This window comes from Sebastes umbrosus, chromosome 7 (assembly GCF_015220745.1).
Source record: "Sebastes umbrosus isolate fSebUmb1 chromosome 7, fSebUmb1.pri, whole genome shotgun sequence".
NCBI classification, from domain to species: domain Eukaryota; kingdom Metazoa; phylum Chordata; class Actinopteri; order Perciformes; family Sebastidae; genus Sebastes; species Sebastes umbrosus.
Window position 1 is genome coordinate 30,429,033 of NC_051275.1, and position 19,325 is coordinate 30,448,357.

General features: G+C 44.6%; 1 protein-coding gene across 6 annotated transcripts in view; it reads right to left on the reverse strand.

Moving 5' to 3' along the window:
- The window catches only part of epha4l (eph receptor A4, like), a 62,398-nt gene extending 43,501 nt beyond the window's left edge, over positions 1–18,897 (reverse strand). For 2 of the 6 annotated variants that reach the window (XM_037775379.1, XM_037775378.1), the window contains exons 1-3: positions 18,587–18,895; positions 15,772–15,839; positions 12,758–13,421 (exon numbers count right to left, since the gene is read on the reverse strand). In XM_037775379.1, coding sequence (XP_037631307.1) covers positions 12,758–13,421; positions 15,772–15,839; positions 18,587–18,686 — 832 coding nt within the window. In that variant the 5' untranslated portion in view covers positions 18,687–18,895. Of the gene's footprint in view, positions 1–12,757; positions 13,422–15,771; positions 15,840–18,586 lie in introns of all 6 variants that reach the window. The other 4 variants (XM_037775380.1, XM_037775377.1, XM_037775382.1 and 1 more) reach the window with 4 other exon arrangements.
- Positions 18,898–19,325: the final 428 nt, after the last annotated feature.

The window sequence follows — 19,325 nt, forward strand, 5'->3', positions numbered from 1 at the left end:
AGAATGACCTGTTACTGTTGTGACTGGGCTGTTTGGGTGATCAGTGTTAGTGTACTGATATTTATTGAAACTTAAATTAAGGTTGATTGTCTATAATTAGATCATTTCAGTTTTTCTCTAAAATGCGTCTCAATGTTTCCACCCTTTCTGCTTTCCACATGTGTGTCCTCAGGTGGCTACGATGGTATGATGTCATTACCACAACGCCATATCACATATACCTTAAAGAGAAAACAAACATTCACTTCCACATCACATGGCCTGGTATCCAGATAAATATGGAAACAAAACGGATAAACAATGGCCTGCAGAGGGGATTTTCATAAGACAAACAACCCAAAATGAAAATCAGTTGCATTGGAGAGTTTGCCTGCTGGTTAAAGTGAGTTTTGGCTTCTCTGCCACATCCCAAAAATCAAAACGCAAAGCACATTCAAACACACCTCACATACACGTGACACGTCAAATCAGAGAGCACACGTGTCAACACTTAACTGTGCAGAAACACGCATACAAAAACTTTAATTACCCAGTTGTCTGAGGTTTCGGGGGGCGCAGGGGGGGGGGAGTTTAACATCAACCTTGCCGGTTTCTCAGAAGCGGCGTGGTGGGTTATGAGGAGGGGTTGGAAAAGGGTCGACTTACGGGTGAAAAGGAAGGTATTTTTAGGTTGTTTGTTTAGGTAATCTACTTGTAGCTTCCAGACGACAGCCTGTCTGGGGCCTTAACGCACCTTCTATTGTGCATGTGTGTGTGCGCGAGGGTGTGTGTCCCTGAGAACACCGTGCACATGCATTGTGTCTCATGCAGTTATATGCAATGTGTGTGTGTGCGTGTGCTCAGTCAGGGTACATAAAAACTTTCCTGGGTCACTAGCTCTTCAACAGCTCATGTCGGCCCAATGACATGTCTGCTGGTCTCCACTCTGGCTGTCACTGCTTTAACCTTTGACCTCTCCTGGTGTCACTCAGGCCTCACTCTCTCCAGACCACTTTTCCCTCCTCTCTCTCTCTCAAAACAGGATCGAGGTCATTGCTGTCGTGGAAGCGATACCCCCTCCGACTTGAATCTGTGTCAGCTCCTGTTCGCACGGTATGGCTTTGCATGTGTGCATTCCAAAGCGAGTAGCATATATGTGCGTCCACAAACTTTGCAGTTGGGTGCATGCGTTGGCCTCCCTAACCCCCAGGCTAGTTGAACCTGGCCTTGCGGGGGGGCTATAGGGGGGTGTAACTGGAGCCTGGGGTTAATGGCTGTTGCTTAGACAGGGTTACTCTGCTAATGTGTAACGTTTTAGCCTTTAGCTTTGATGTGAGGACAGACGCACAGGCACGGCGATGATGGGAAGAGGCAAACAAAGGGCAGTGAGATTCAAATGCAAAGCGAGCTTTGAAGTAAGTGTGTGGGCACCACTGGAGGAGAGCCAGCGTCGAGTTTCTGGGTTATGTTTTCTTTCACTCCAAGTATGTCTACTGCTCTCTCCCTGCCTTTTCTGTTATCTCTCCTTATCTTTATGGTTTCTTTCACCACTTAAGGTGACGCTCCGTACTTGGCAGCTTTGTCAGGGATTCGAGCAGCGCCCGATGCCTCGCAGAGCTGCCAGAAATATGTTCATGACTTCCTTTATTGTCTCGCTTAACACTGCCAATATTGCTTTACTCGGGTTGTCAAAGTTAATAATAATGCATTAACACATCTTGTGATTTTTAGGATGTAACAGGCTCCGTTTTAAAGCTAAAATGAAGATACTGGTATTATATTAAACTACAAAACCTAAGGAATCCATTGGTACCAACCATGTCATACTAGCTTGTCACCAAGGAGGCTAAATAACGCCCAAAATTAATGCAACATTTTGGTGAGGAAAACTGGCATGGACATTTTCAAAGGGGTCCCTTGACCTCTGACCTCAAGATATGTGAATGAAAATGGGTTCTATGGGTACCCACAATATATACATACATTTTCATAAAGCAAGCATATTTGTCCACTCCCATGTTGATAAGAGTATTAAATACTTGACAAATCTCCCTTTAAAGTACATTTTGAACAGATAAAAAAGTGTGATTAATATGCAATTAATCACGATTAGATATTCTAATCGATTGACAGCCTTCATCTTTACACACCAAACAAAAAGAGTCGACATCACACCAACACATAGCTCTTCTTGCCATTTAAACTGCTTAAAAGGTAAATTCTGTAGATTATCCAGAGTAATAGATAGTGTGCTATCAGGACTATTTCTTCAGTAGAAAGTAGTTCCAGTGAAAACAGCTCAAAGTCAGGTGAAACAACCCTACAATACACACAGGTAGTGATATTGACGGCAATATCAACCGCAGCTGCCAGAGGTCGCGACACGACCACGCTAGGCTTGTTCAAAGAGCGATCACCGTCTGTACCCATAACCCCCCACTTCACCTTTCACATCGCCAGCCGTTTATCAGGGCCACTAGACAGGAGTCAATTCATCTTCCTCTCTCCTTCACACACACTCCCTCTGTCACACACATTATCACACTCTCTACTAAGATATCTACGTGCCTCCTTTTCCTTTCAATCACTTCCTTTTTTCTCAATCTCTATCCTCTCTGTCTTTCTCTGTTCTCTCCTGTTTCTTCTTCCCCTCACATTCCTCCGTGGTGTGAGCCTTCAAGGGAGCGCGTCTCTCACTTTTTTTTCTTCCTCCCCTTCCAGCAGTATTTGACAGCTCGCCGCGGATCAGGGGAGATCAAGGTTTCTAATCCCAGAGACGTGCCCTAGCACGGACACACCTCCGCCTTTGGCTGGAGATCTGCAGCATTCGGATCCCCGGTGCTGCGAGACCTCCACATCCCCAAATTACATTTCAGCTCTCCCACAGAGAGGTTACACCTCACAGGAGACCCCATGGTGTGCTTGATACACATGTAGTTTGCATGCTGGTGTGCGTGCACATGTATTCGCAGCAAGAAGTCAGCTATACCTGATCTCACAGTTCTGGGCTGAAACCAGGTGCATGGATGTGTGTTAGAGTTTATGTAAAATGGCAAATAGAGTTGTCAAGCAGTTCCCACCGTAAATTCCCATTTCAAAGAGGGGATAGTAAATATGAAGCTAGAGCCAGCAGCCGGTTAGCTTAGCTTAGTTTAAAGACTGGAAGCAGGGGGAAACAGCTAGTCTGGCTCTGTCGAAAAGAAACAAAATCTGCCCACCAGCAGCTCCAACAGTCACTAATTAACATGTTATACCTCTTCTTCTTTTTTGATCCGTGTAAAAATACCAAGTTGTGGTGCTACGGAGGATTATGTGCTGGACTATTTCTTGGCCAGGCGCAGTAATTTCCTGTAGGAATTTCCGTGGACACAAATATAATATTCTCCTTCAACATAGCAACACCTTGATAATGTATACTGCAGGTTTGAGTTGTGGTCTTTAGTTAGAGGCTCGGTCTAAATACTATAATTCCCATGATCCCCGGCCATTGATGCTACAGAGAACAAGACAGTCAGAGCAGTAGTAAATCTGAAGCGCTTTGTCATTGGAATTGGGAACCAAATAGTGCTCACGTGATAGAAGCATGGCAAATCAGGGAAGGACACGTCATGACTGATAAGACCCAATCAAGAAGCGAACATGGGTGTCTGCGTCATCGTTTTTCATTGTCATCGGTCAAGACTAAAACGCAACTCCGGAGTTTTAAAACTAACCGGGATCAGCAACGTTTTCAATCGTCTCTGTTTTAGGGGCTCGAAAACGTCGGAGTAGTGTGGACGCCTGACAGAAACATAGCAAAAGTTATGCAAAAACGTATGTGTGATGTAGCCGCAGTTGCAGTATTCATTCAAAATTGACCCAGAAACTAAAAGTGAACTAATTTAAACTCCTGAATATATTTTCAGGTTTCTACGAAGCAACAACTTTAGCTCCAGCTCATCATTAGTGGCATATGTAACAGGATTGTAAGATCTGTGATTGGATGTTTCTTACCTGAAGGTACCTTGGACGTCGTAGTTGACGTTTTGTCCTTATATTTACACAGCATTGAACCTTCAACCACTAATCAATGAATCAGCTTTTTTCTAATGCAGTTGTTCATCTTTTGTGGTGATGAATCACATGAGAGAGTTTAATAGCCATTCAAGCCAAACTCTTCTAACATTTTCATGAAGGTAATGAACAGGACTTTTCTTCCAGAACCCTGGATACCCAAAACACCTCCTCCCACTTCACAACTCTATTGCATTGGCAGATGTTTCCTCGCAACAACCGGCCTGTATTCCCCATTCTTCTTCCTACATACACATCACACATTCTAAGTGTGTGTGTGTTTTTCCAGGGAGAATGAGCCAGTGTGCCATCTCCTCCACCACCGTGATTAGAAAAGGGGGATCTCAGCTCATTAAAATGGGCACTGCGTCCAGTCTCAGGGCACATCAGATTACAGAGCGGTTCTTTATTGCAAGGCTTTTTGTCATAACCCCTAACTGATTGCCACGGAGCAGCCTTTCATTTGGCCACTGAACCCTGCGCCCCCTGAGAAAATAGATGACGAGGAAGGGGAAGAAAAGACCACCTACTATCGGCAGGATGGAGGGAGCTTAAGATAGAAATCAGCAGGAGAGAGAGAGAGGGACGGAGAGATAAAACATGTTCAAGGTGTTTGCAATCAGCCCTCAATTGTCGTATATGGAGAGAGAGTTGGCCGTCCATCTGAGGGGCTGCTGGGCTGCTTTGTCTCCAGGCGCAGATCGCGCAACGCGATTGGAACGTTAATAGAAGTTTATGATACAGCATGTGATACAGCATGTGATACGCCTTGCCGCGACAGATGCACAGAATAAATATAGGACAGATAATGATTCAGACACACACACACTTTCTGTCTGTCCACACACGCACACACAGTCCTCGCGATCAGTAACACATTTGCCCCAGATCAAAGGGATTTCCGTGAAATGGTGAACCGACGGATGAAGTGTAGAAAAAGCACAGTTGCCAGACTGGAACTAAATCTCTTTCCTCTTCACTTCCCCCCATGTTTTTGTCTCTTTTTCTTTCCCTCCCTGCCTCCTCATCTCCATCTCCTCCGCTCTTCTTGGCGAGAGAGGTCTGTTCTCCCTCTCCGTCAGCACAAAGAAGGTGGCAGAGGCCCTCTCTTTCTCTTTCATAACCTCTCTCTCTGAAACAGTCCACCCATGCCCACTTGATCGCTGTCCACTTCTCCCTTTGTCCGTCTTTCTCTGCCTATACATCCGTCCATCTCTCCTTACTGCCTCTCGTCTCTCGCTCTGTCAGCTGAGGGAGAAACCGAGAGGTTTTTGGAAGGAAGAGGGGGAAGAAAAATTTGAAGTGAGCGGAAGAGAAAGAGAGGGGCAAGAGAGCAAGAGGGAGAGTGTGCAGGAGTGCAGGAGAAAATGGAGGGAGAAGAAGGGAAACAGCCGGAGGAATGGGGGAACGTCAGGGATGGATAGGGAGAGGGGGTGAAAGGACTGCAGGGTTGTGTTGGTAGAGAGCTGGGGTATTGATTCAGGGCCTTTTGACATGCTAATTTGCTTGCTGACTGCTTTAATCGCTCCCTCTTCCCATCGCGGGCTTCAAAGAGAAGATGCTTTTCAAAAAGATGAGAGAGGAGAGGAGATAGACAGAGACATTTTATCATCCTTTTAAACCCCTTCTTGACACTTCCACAGCTATATGTTCCTGATGCCAGCTGACGATGTTAGCAGCACTTTAACGGATCATGTAAGCTGTCCTTACTCCACATTACCTGTTACTACTATCTGCATAGTGTACTGTTTAGAAGGTAGCGTCCGCTGTCCGATGACAACATTGTGCCTCCAATTTTTGTGATTTTAAATTTTTAAAACAACTGCGAGGAACTTTAATTATGTTTTGATTTTGGCGGTCCTTGTAGAGAAAAGCGGTAGTGTTACCAAGCACCAGATTCCCTTTGGAAATCCTCTCATTTTACTGCAGCAGGGTCTGACAGTCTGCTCCATGCAGTCCTGGTTCTGGTTCTCCCCGTGCCTCCCTTCCCTCCAGCGGGCCCAGCAATACGGCCTGGACCTCCAGCACCGTGGTGTCAGCGTCGGCTGTTCAATGGAGGCCCCACTGAAGTCTGAGCTGAAGGGGTTTATGGTGAACCTGCATGATTTTGTCTGATTTTGCCATAATTGGACCCGGTGGCACCGATAACAAGCATTAAGAATAACTATATAGACATAGGCAATCTTCTCACTGATGGTCTCCTTTACTTATGTAGGTCATATATTAGGGTTGTAAGAAAATATCAATACACTTGAGTATTGTTATATTATATTTTGTGATATTGTATTGATTCTCAAAAACAATAGATTTTTAATTAATAGTTTACATACAAAGGTTTGTGGCAAACAGTGGCTCAGATTGCACAAAAAGTAGTGCTATGATGTTGGATGTTGCAAATGCAAATCCAACTGTTCTGATTGCATAAAAAAGTGAACTTTTTTTACTCAAATTTTATGCATATGACCATGTGTTCAGACAGTTTTCTAAAAATTAGATTTTAAAAAATCACAATATATTGCCTTACTTACAGTACCGCAATATATTGCAATATATTGAATCGTGACCCCTGTATCATGATACGTATCATATCTGCAGATTATTGCCAATACACAGCCCTATTATAGAGGCATAGAGGGATCCTCTGCTGTGTCTCTGCTATCTCTCTGCAGGGCTGCAGACCTGAGGAGTATAATCCGCGGTATGGGACACACCTGAGCCCGGAGTGCTCCTTGTATAAAAGCCTGAGCATGCAGCAGTCTCTGGTTTGGCAGATCTCCTCTCACAACACATCTTTGTGTTGTAGCTTTTGGTTTCTTTTCTTTGACTTTACAGAGTCCTCCCATACATTTGTTTTCTCTTTTTTTTATGTACTTTTGGTGATTAAATCACTTTATTTGTTAGGTATACCCATGTGTTTCCCATTTTTGTCACAGTTTTGAAGCCAGACTGTGACAGTATTGAATTGAGACTGTTTCAAAACCAGTTAAAACTCCTTGTAGTTGCTTTAAAATGGGTTTTAAAAATAAATCCAGTAGATTATCTGAAACATGCATCATCACAAAGCTAAAAACAGTGCTGTTTCCTTGGCTCATTAAAAGTTGACATTTTAGATTTACGTAGTCTTACAGTGACAATTAAAGTATTTACTCTATGTTTTGTACAAGACAATTACTTTTTTTCTCCAAGATGTTTCTGGAGCTGTCTCTCCATGACCATCATTTTCATTGTAACATGTTATTTAGTCTCATATCCACAACTTAAATCTTATTTTTCCACAAACCAGTTTGAGGCTGGGATAATTCTACTTATTTCTAATGAAGTTTGACATACTTCTGGCACTTTCCTGAAACCAGCGTCAGTTCTTTGCATAAAGCGCATTGCTCCAGACAATTCTTAAAAGGAACTTGATTTTTCATAGGAAAGAATGAGCTTTTAAAACTCAATAGGAGAGAAATGATTTAAAGATGAATATGTGGCAGCGGATCCCTACGCGCTGCGGTGTAGCTGGCGCTGCGGGAGCACTATAAGGCCATCGGCCCCGGGTCATGCTCGATCACCGGTGGCTTCCTGCCCTGAACAGGGCACCGAGAGGGGAAGGGGAGAGGGGTGATGAGTGTCGAGAACTGCGAAGGGAACAAACACTGAGGCGGTACGGCAGCCCAAGCAGGAAAAACATTTCAGCACCTCAGCTAATGACGGCTGAATTACCACTCCCCCCCCTTTCACCTCCCTCCTCCACCTCCACCCAGTCAGGGGAGGATTTGTGTGTTGAGAGGAGTTTTTTTCATCATTTGAGGAGCTAAACAAGAACAGAATATAAAAAAAATGCTTTAAGTAATTATTTCAGCAGGAAGGGGAGGGTGGCAGTGGCGGAGGATTGCTCATGAGACATTGTGTCCTCTCTTTCTATCTGTTGTTCTTTCCTGCTCTCTGTTGGTAATAGATTCCTCGTCTCTATTCAGCAGCACAAAATGAGCCTCTCTGGTGGCAGTGAGAGTGATGAGTACATTCACCTCCACTCTGCTGCACTCGGCTCAGCTCTGAGTGTGTGTCTGTGTGCGCTAACGCATACTAAAGCTCCCGTGTGCATCTGCTATACATATTTATGAATGTGTCTGTGAGTCTATTACTTAACATGTCCTTTTCTACACGTGTGTGCCTGGATTTTTTTAATGTCGGTTTGTGTAAGTGCGAGCATGCATGCACACGCGAGTGCGCACATGCACATACTGGTTCCTGTCACCTAAGACATCCTTCCCTGCATGTGTCTGGGGTTTTGATTATGCAGGTTTGTGTGCACACTTGTGCATGTGTGTGCCTGCATGTGTGTGTTTGTGGGGAACAATGATAGGTGATGATGTTCTGTGTGCTGCCTCCCTCCCCAACAGTGAAGGTAATCTCATTATTCAGCCCACTTCCTGCTGCTGCCACCAGAGACAGGCTGACGAACACTAACCACCTCGACGGCCGGAGCACAGAGGAGGGAGGGGAAAAAAAGAGAGGAGGATAAAAAAAAGATAGAATGTGAACGGGGGGAAAATTGCTAACAGAAAAATGGAGGGAGATAAAAGGAGAAAGAGATATATGATGTGAGAAAAAAATGCTTAGAAAGAGCCATGAAAGCAACAGGACGAGCAACCAAGTCGGCCAACAAGAAGATGCAAATACTTAATTTGTGTGTATGCAGAAGAGATGGAGGAGGAAGAGGAGCAAGGGACTGAGTCTGTGTATTTAAAGCCATCGGGGACCGGCGGGCTAAATAGAATTACGTGGTGAATTTAGAATGATGCTCCCAAGCGCATATTTAACACTGTCAACAGAGGGAGGGAGAGAGAATGGAAGACCCAGATACACACACACACAATGAGTGGCGCACAGGAGAGAAACTTCATCCCTAAAACCTCTTAATCCAATATGAATGAGAGTTTCCAGCTCAGCAAAGGCTGCTGGGAATAGAGAGGGTGGAAGGTGGAGGGGGGGGGTCTCAGGTGAGAAAATGCTCCGATCACACACTGATCGGTCCTAAGCCGTTATCCACACACACACACACACACATGCAAACAGGTTTTGAGGGAACACACAAAGTGGTGAAAAGGAAGGTAAAGATTGTAGATTCCTTGATGCAGCATTTATCTAAAAATGGAGATGCATTTTGTGTGTTGTAGGGCTGCAACTAACGATATTTTCATTGTCAATTAATCTGTTGATTATTTTCTCAATTAATCGATTAGTATGTTTGGTGTAGAAAATGGTGAAAAATGTCGATCAGTGTTTCCCAAAGCCCAAGATGACGTCCTCAAATGTCTTGTTTTGTCCACAACTCAAAGATATTCAATTTACTGTCATAGAGGAGTAAAGAAACCAGAAAATATTCACATTTAAGAAGCTGGAATCAGAGAATTTTGATTTCTTTTCTTAAAAAAATTACTCAAATGGATTATCGAAATAATTGTCGATTAGTTTAATAATTGACAACTAAACGAACAATTGATTAATTGTTGCAGCTCTGGTATGTTTTATTAAATAAGAGCAAAACAAAGGGGGAAAGATACAATGTGCAAAAGTCCATAAGGAATTAATTTAAATTTATAAAGTGAATAAAAGTGTAAAAGGTATTCAACAATTGTTAACTTCAAAGTTAAATCCTGTTTTTGAGGCACTGTTAGCTACCATAGAGGAGTGTGTGTGTGTGTGTGTGTGTTGATTGGTGGTGATGATAGATTGCAGGGTGCCGGTTAAAAGCTCAACCATGAACTAGCATTATTCGATGTGAAAAGTGTCTGTCACCTTCACGCCTCAACCGAGCTATACCCTCAACAAACACACACGCCAACAACTATAACTTGAAGGAAACACACACAACTTGAGATTTGCTGATTTTGCTCTGCAGAGGCAAAAGTGCTGCCAGAGCACGCCGTCGTTCACAAGTTTCTCTCGGTCGACAAAAACAGTTAAGGTAATTATCATTTCCCCATAACGACGTACGTAGTTCTCACTAATCCCCCCTCGTCGACACCCCCACCCCTCCAACAGTAGGGACCCCCTCACCAGATGAGGAGCGAAGGGCTCTTCCTGACCCCCCACCCTTCAACAGCAGAGCATTTGGGGGGAGGTGGTGGTTAACAGGGAAAGGGATCCCAAATGCAAACAGACAGAGTCCCTTCTCGTTAGATCAGGGGGCCCCCTTGGCCCTCAGTGCCCTGGTTGTCCCTCTTGCCTTGGCCCTGGGTCTACACCCCGGCCACCCTTGGCCCACCTCGAGCTCAGACACACACACACACACACCCCCACAGCTGTCAAAATCCTGACGTCTTAATCAATCCTAAATCCACGACCCTGTCAGACGCAGCAGTAAGATGGATGCAGAAGGAGGTGAACTCTGACCTCTGCCAGGGGTGGAGAATACAATTCTTACGTGCCCCGTCAGCCCCCCCCCCACTTCTACCTCTTTTCCCCCCCAAACATTGCCAGCCTCAGTCGGCTCCGCTGCTGCCCCAAACAATGATGGAGGAGAGCCCATTCATCCTGGGCTGGGAACCAGGGGCCAAGGTGCCCTTGTAACCCCGCACGAACACAAGACAAGCACAGACACACAAGTATGCGAACACACTCTCTCTCTCTCACACACACACACACACACACAATTGGGCTTGTGTGCACCATAGAAAACCTTTAAAAAGAAAAGGTTTTCAACCAAGCCGCATAGTGAGCAAAGGCTGACACACTCTCACACACTTTCAAACTTTTTATGTCAGAAAAAAACTGTTAACACACACACCTTACCACACAACTCTCCCTTGATATCCTCCCTCCCCCAAAACCAGTTTAGTCCCTTGGTCAACATGAAGCCCCTCTCCCATAGAGCCTTTCACATGGGGGAATATTAACCAGCTCATCAGTGCACTTGAAGACTGATAGTGGCCAGCACCTTTTAACCCTTCACTCACTGGATGTGACCCACACTGGCGCCTCTGGCAGCCATGCAGCGTCAAACCCAATGCATGTTATCCAGTTTCCAATTGGAAGTGAAATGCTAAGAAACTTTTTAAACAGTGTAATTGAAGCTAAAAGGGAATGGGGTGGATGCACTGGCACTGTTAAACCAAACAAACTAAAGCAGATGCAGCGATATGTGAACTAAATGGATATATTGGCTTGAAAAGCCACACCGCCAACTAACAGGCTGGCAGACACACTATGAGACTGCATTAGTCATATAACAGCAAGGTTTCCAAATCCTTTGTTGCCTTCTTCGGAGAGTAACCCCCATTTATTTCAAATGAAATTAAAGACAAGAGATAAGGAATCTATTTCAATGTTGCAGGAAAATGCAAGTTATGATATACAGAATGAGATCAGGCTCTCATTGTGATTTGAAACAAGAGAGGTTGTTATAGTAAATTGCATGATAATCCAGGCTAGATTTACCTAAAGTCTCTAACTAACTACTTTCTGGTCACCCTCCCTCAACCCCCCGGCTCACTTGCACCCTTTTGCCTCCCCGACCCCAAGCAGCCAACGGTACCCCTAAATCACCAGACCTGTTTGTCATGCAATTAGCCCTCCAAGATAAAGGCTCCCTCGTAAATTAGGAGAGGTGTAGTGGTCCGTCCCCCTGTTAATCACCCGTGCCCAGCCTCTGACCCCTCGCTGCTGTGGCTTGCTGCTTTCTGTGTGCGACGGCGGTGGGTGGCGGGTGGGGTACACCAATAAACCATCGTGGCAGAATTGGCATCCACTCGTCTGGCCAGCTGACAACTGCGCCTTCTCGGCTTGGCAAAATGCTGCATGTGATCCACAAAACAGCTGCTGGATACTACTAGATGCTATCCACAATTACACTGCTGCATGCCATAAACTACAATCTACTATGTGCGATGAAACAAGCAGTTTTAATTAGAGTAGAGTCGATCAAAAATGGCATTCATCATAAGTGTCTTGAAGCATAAATTCGGAATGATCTATTTGCAGCGTTTATGGGCATTTCTAGGCAATATTCTGAATTCAGCAACATGCTGAGGCTCTATCATGCTCCTGATTTAAAACTATCTGAAAGGAGGCACCCTGCACTGACCTTAAAACCTCATCAAACAGCCTGGTATAGGATCACGGCGAGCTGAGACTAGAATAATCGTCCACGAAGGGCTATTCCCCGCTACCAAATAGCACTATTTCAACCCCATCTCACAGCTGTGTATTTTCGTTCTTCTCATACCTGCTTGGAATGATAAACTCTTTCTCTCTCTTTCCTTTCCTCTGAAGCTGTCTATCTCTTCTTCCCAGCTTTGGCCTCCAATGGGAATAAGAGAAAGTGCAGGTGGGGGTGAAAGACACAGCGGTAGTGCAAACCAGTTGGAGCTCTACACTCCGCTCCCGGTGTCACCAATTCTCCTGGGACGCATCCCATTGCACAACGCCTCCCAGTGGGCCTGCTAATTACTCCATTTACAATCATCATTGCTTCTATCACACAACCAGACACTGGAAAGAAGACTGTAGAGAGTGGGAGAGCGAGGAGTCAAAAATATCCCACAGAGCGCGAGGTGGGTGAATCGAGGCGAGGGAAGGACAAAGAGAACGAAACGTGGGGGATAAAGACAAAGAGGCAGACCGAGAGGATGGGGGGAATTAAAGAGGTGGGATACTTTAGGGACTGGAAGAGAGTGATCTATAAATAGTGAAAGGAGAAACAGTCAGCCCCAAAAAAAACACATCAATTCTTTACCTTGGCATTCTGCATTGCGCTCCTCGTATCCAGGGTTACACAGGCAATTCCCAATGGGCACCAACCACTCTCCGTCAGCCCCGCAGTACATCTTTGGAACCTCCTTCTCCTCTGAATTATCCACGCACGAGCCACGAACTTCCACAAGTGAGGAGGTATCGGCTCCAGTAATGGTATCGGGGAACTGGGCCAAGTTACGCACCGCTAAAGGACACTTCTTGTAGAAGACCCTGACGGACACAAGCGCAATGCACGCTCCAACATCCTGGAAGGCCAAATAGAAGCCCTTCCGAGTCAAGGCGCCCACATCCCGGACCTCGGTGTTCAGCTTCATGATGCGATCGCCGATGTCCACCTGGGTGAAGCTCTCATCCGCGGCGATGGTGTCGATCTTGCCGAACTGGTTCTCGCGGATGTAGCGCTCCTTGTCGTTGTTGGACTCGTAGTAGTAAAGATTGAAGGTTTCCTTGCAGGTTCCCATGACCCCCGGGAGGCTGTTGCAGTCCCGCAGGGTGAACTTGATCTCAATGTAGACACGCTGGGCACCGCCTCGGGGGATCCAGTCAGTGCGGAGCCAGTTGTTCTGGCTTGGCTCCATGACGTTACACACCTGGTACGTCCGGATGGGAATGTTCTTTTCATCCATAATGCTCACTTCCTCCCACTGGGGAAAGGACACAGCAATAAAAATGTTACAAGGGTGTTTTTAAACCTGTGACTTTCAATCTGCAAACTAATTAAAATGGACTATATGAGTATCACACATGACTGAGAGCCAGTTCATGCCAAGAATGAGAGATACTGTGCAAAAGTGCATGCAGGAAGATTAGTCAATATTTGATTCTCAGCAGAGCAATTAATTGATGGCTAAACTTAATGCATATTTTATGAATGGCACCTAATAGACTTGTTACGTCCTAATATAGAATCACAAAGATATTAATATTCATGGCTTCCCTTCCACTGCGTGAACGGAAATTTGTAATTAGTTCTATGCCTCTGTAATGCATACTCTTCAATTACTTGGGGAGTGGTATACAAAACCATCTTCATATATAAACACACACACTGCTCAGAAAAAAGGAAAGAATGAAAACCAGGGGATTATGTGGATGCAAAAAACTAAAGGTCTGGAATCAATGCTAATGATCTAATGTGTGCCTGCTTTACATCAGCATACATGATGGGGACCGGGAGACACATGTTCACTGCTGTAGTTAGTATGAACTCATAGGAGAGAGAGAGGGAGATGCTGACGTGGGGCGCATGGATTACGTTATCCTGTACGGCCTGGCTTATTTTAGCCAGGAGGGAATGTTTGTTTTACTTATGATAAAGTTCCCCTCTCGACAGATCACCGTTGAGCAAATACGAGCATGTCTTGAGAGGCTCAAAGCGCTGTGTTCCCTTAAGTTTTTCACTGTGTGTTTTAAATAGAGTCTTTGACTGAGCTGGGCTGTAAACAAGAGCAGACAGGCCTTTGGCTGCCGTAGCTTCAACCATTTAGAAAACAGTATTAAAAAAAAGTCATAATGGAACAGTGGAAGATATGGGTTATGCTGCCAGATTTGATTTGACGCCTTATCATAAACAATCTGGTTTAAAGCCTTATTTCCCAGGAGGGTGGGATAATGCTAAACATAGCTGCGGCTGTACGATTTGAGAAAATGTCTATCATTCCCTGCTGTTCCATTCCTCTCTGCTCTCTTCCTTTAGCCCCGCTTTTGTTGTGGAAATCAAGCGGCGCTGAGATAAGGCCGCACCTTTCCCCGATAGCAGGGAAGAGGGAGAATAAGGCCAATTGGTCGTAATGAGAGGGTGAATGGAGGCCTGCCGGCGCTGCCAGGACCCTGTCAATCACTTGTTTGCGATAAAACGGCCGTGGGGAGGGCCTGAACGCAGCGCCGGCCAAGTTCACTGAGAAACGCTCGCGAGCAGAGCCTGCAACAGCTGCACAAGGTGAAATTCGGCTCCCCTGGGTTCCTATTCATTAGTTGATTGTTGCTTATTTGTATTAATTTTCATAAAACATTAGCTCATCATTGCATTTCTGTAAGTGGAACAAATGGAGCAGTTACTGCTGACAGACAGAACACTGTTATTTGTTTAATGTGAGCAATTATTAATTTAGATCACTACTGGCTTCCAAAGATACGGCATTCAAATACATTTTTGGACATTTCTATATCAAATTGAGACTTGGTTAAGGCATGGTGGCATATGCCCTACCTTTCCATAACCATCTAATGCCCGTGGCCACTGTGGGGCCCCTATTCTTTCCCTTATCGTAGCCACTGTAGATATCCCAATTAGACTGAGGGATCATTTGGTCGACCCTATCCCCCGTTGCTTTATAGCGAGATCCAGTCGTCCTGCGGCAAGAGCTAAACCCTTCTGCACTTTCCCCCTCATTCATCCATTCCAGAGGACCCTCTCTCAGCTGCCAAGTCCCCCTCTCTCGCTCCCTCTCTTTCGACTCAATGGTGGAAAGGGATATAAAGTTTCTCCACAAAGACCGATTCAATCCACCGTCTATTCAGGAAACCTGACGCCCGCTGCAGTATCGGCCCCAGCATCTGACCATTACAGAGTGGTTAGAGAGAAGGGGAAGCGAGGAGAAAGGAGAGCAGGGGTTGGAGGTGACGGGGGTGCCTATAGACCGGTGGTTCTCAAAGTGGATTCCGGGGACCCCATGGGGCCCTGGAGGGTGTTCCAGAGGGTCTCTATATACAACAAAACTCCAATTTAGCCGTATTTTAGTGTGAGATACTGGAAATGATGCCTTGATCTCACCCTGAGCCTAATATCCCTACAGTGCAGACAGCTGCACAATAAATCATCAACAATGATATTCCCATAAAGGGCTCACCAGGACTAAGTCTTATCAAAGAGGGCTGTGTATCTGTTTGGCGGTCCACTCCACAGCTCTTGCCAATAATGGATATTATCTCTCCATTTCTGCTCAATAGGGGACCATGCGTCCTAACAAGGGGACACTTCTTTGCCGTACTTACCCCTCCTTCTGTTGGGTTGGCGACCCATCCCAGCTCCCCCTGTACAGATCTGGAGTCCAATAACGTGACTGGAAAACAAGAATGGGAGAAGTGAGCATGTAGGCTCAGTCAGTCCACACAACATCAGCCACACTGGCATGTGATCCACTTACACAAGGAGGAAAAATGGGTTCCTATGTTTTGCAAAAACAAGCCTTTAATGAATAGAAATAACTAGAGAAATATTCCCATGATGAATGTGAGTACACAGAGAGAATACAAACTGCAGGCCAACGAGTCATGTACATGTTTGGTTATATGTAATTCCCTGCTGTGCTTTATGCAAGGCCTTTTGATTGATTTTCGTTGAGATAAAGATTTTCTACTAAAGACAAATGTACTCCTCCACTGTCTTTAAAGTAATAATAGATCATTTTGCTCAGCGTCGGCCTGAAGCCTGTTAGATGTGAATCAATTAGGAGCCCTGTGCATAAACTTGGAAAACAAAACGCATTTAAGATGCCTTAAGATGTCTCACACTATATTTTCTCGAAAAAGAAAAGTATAACAGAACGTCTGTGAAGCATTAATTAAACAAAAATGTTGGATTGTAAATTCGACCTATATTTATTTTTAGGTTTTTCAATTTGGTGCGAGTAAAAATGCTTAATAAGCTGCTCTGTATTTAAATTAATAAATAAGGCCCTTATGTGAGTATAATTTATCAGCTACAATACAGACTGATCCATTTAAAATGTTCAACATTTCTTTTATATTTAACTGAAATGAGCTCTGGATGCATCGTTGTGGACTTGTTAGGTCAAACATCTGAGCTCTGCTGAGAAGAAACATGATTGTGCAGGAGACAGACTCCATGCGTCCGATGAGGTGGTTTTAAATCAAATAAAGTACTTTATTTATTAGTGTTTGCACTGGAAAGTAACCAGTATTGGGCCTGTAACATTTAGAAACTGGGACCCCGAGCAGGCAGCTCTAGTCCAGAAACCCTCCGAGCTCTTGTTTAGTGTCGCACACACACCGGGCTCTATTTAAACATCTCGCACTTCAATGTTTGGTCGCTTCTCAGTAAATGTAAACCCGGTAGGGCAGAGCAGAGGAGCTGTTATTAATCGCAGGGAACATCTCTTTAATTCGGCATGTATCTAATACACCAAATTAACTTTTACTGTTGTTTTTATCTTTTTATTCACAGAATCACCTTCCACCAGAACCGCACTGTGACAACAGGAGCGAGCACTGCGAGACATTCTGGAATGGATAAATTCATTCTGGAATGGATAAATTCTGGAATGGATAAATTCATTCTGGAATGGATAAATTCTGGAATGGATAAATTCATTCTGGAATGGATAAATTCATTCTGGAATGGATAAATTCATTCTGGAATGGATAAATTCTGGAATGGATAAATTCATTCTGGAATGGATAAATTCCAGAATGTCCAGAGCTGCTCTGCCAGTCGGTCTGTGTGTGTGTGTGTGTGTGTGTGTGTGTGTGTGTGTGTGTGTGTGTGTCGAGTCTCCATTTCTCTTCTACTGCTGCTGGTTTACAAAGCACTAAATGGTTTAGGGCCAAAATACATTTCTGATCTTCTGCTATGTTCTGAACCATCCAGACCTCTCAGGTTCATCTGGATCAGGTCTGCTTAGTGTCCCCAGAGTCAGTACTATCATGCAGAAGAAGCAGCTTTCAGTTTTATGCAACAAATATTTGGAACAAGCTCCGAGAAACCTGCAGGACCAACTCCAACTCTTAGTTATTTTAAATCAAAGCTTAAAACTTTGCTGCTGCTGCCTTTTATTAAACCAGAAAATGATCTTATATACTGCACTACAGCTTTTACTCTTGTGTGTTATATTCTATTTTAACTTCTATCCTATAGCTTTTATTTTTAGTTTGTTTTTATTTTCTAATCTTTAATGTTTTTATAACTGTTTTAATTATGTCTTAATATTCTTTTGCACTTTGTCGCAATGTTCTTGAATGTTTCTGTAAAGCACTTTGAATTGCCCTGTTGCTGAAATGTGCTTTACAAATAAAGCTGCCTTGCCTTGCCTTCTACAACACACGTCCGTTTAAATTCTGCGCAACATTAAACTTCTTTTTTACGCAGAGAGCGACTCGACCTTCTCTCTCTCTTATAACAGAGAGATCAGCTCGTCTCTGAGGCTGTGTGTATTCCTGCTCCCATGCAGGCTTTCTGAGCATGACTTCCCTCACATTACATGGTATTGCACTATGTGGAATTGACAATGCCTTGTTTTGTGATCGGTGGCGAGCTTGTATTGGATTATTGTCACTTGCTATTATTCTAATATTACCAAGGCTTTATGGGTATTTATGATGGAATGTGCACAGGGATTCATCCATCTCCATCAGTACGGGGGTACAGATAGAACTTCTTTTTACGCAGAAAGCAGTTCGACCTTCTCTCTCTTATAACAGAGAGATCAGCAGGTCTCGGAGACTGTGTGTATTCCTGCTTCCATGCAGGCTTTCTGCAGCTTTCTGCAGCTGGCACGATCCAAGCACCGCGAGCAGAGACCCAAAACAGCCGATGCGCATTTGGAGAGCCACTTCTCATTCCAGTTGCGTTCACATCACATCACATAGCCTAAACCAACGCAAAAGTCGCTGCGTAAAGGTGACCGTCAGTGCTCTTTTTCCTTTTTTTTCCTCCATAAAACTCATCCGCGCGCTCGTAACTATAGTATAGTTGCGCACAAACACACACTGGGGAGACGGATCGGAGATGTGAAGCCAGAAGTCCGAGGCAGGCAGGCAGTTATTTCCTTTCTCCCGACAACAACCTTACCTTCATTTGGGGGATATATCCGAGCCGGCGAAACAAATGTAGAAATCCCAAAAAAAACAAGAAAGGTGACCGTGAACAAAATCCCTGCCATGAGTGCCATTTGTGTGTCGTTGTGTTCCGTTTTTCTCTCTCTCCTCTTTTTCTCTTTCGTTGCTCTTCTTCTCCCAGGTCCTGCTCTCTCTCTCTCTCTCTCTCTCCCTCTCTCTCTTTCTCTCTCAATCTCTCTCTCTCTCTCCCAGTGGAATATGGGTATGAAGCGAACACGGTGGAGAGAGAGACGCAACGAGCGCACCACAGCAGCCAGGAGGCGGGTCTTACTCTGTGCGCTCTGACGCGTCAATCCATATAGGAAACGTATAGTGGACGGTGAGGGGGGGTGGGATGGGGTAGTGGGGTGAATAATCATTAACTGCCCCCCCCCAACAACTCACTCTCTCAGGTACCAATGGACACTAGAGATGGTGACAGCTCCACATTTGCCATGCAGGTACAAAGACGATGTAAATACATCTGTCTGTGTGTAGCTGAGTCAATATGTTGCTTATGTTATTTTTATTTTTTTGTGAACTTTACTTGTGTTAACTTTGTATTAAATGAATGAAACGGTTGTGTTTTCATGGTTCCGGGTTGCATGTTGTAGCAGGGGGGGGGCTTTAATTGTTGACGCACAAAATAAAAAAAGTATGGACAACTTTTGTACTGGGGACTGAGAAAGAGCCTGCCACTGTGTGTGTGTGTG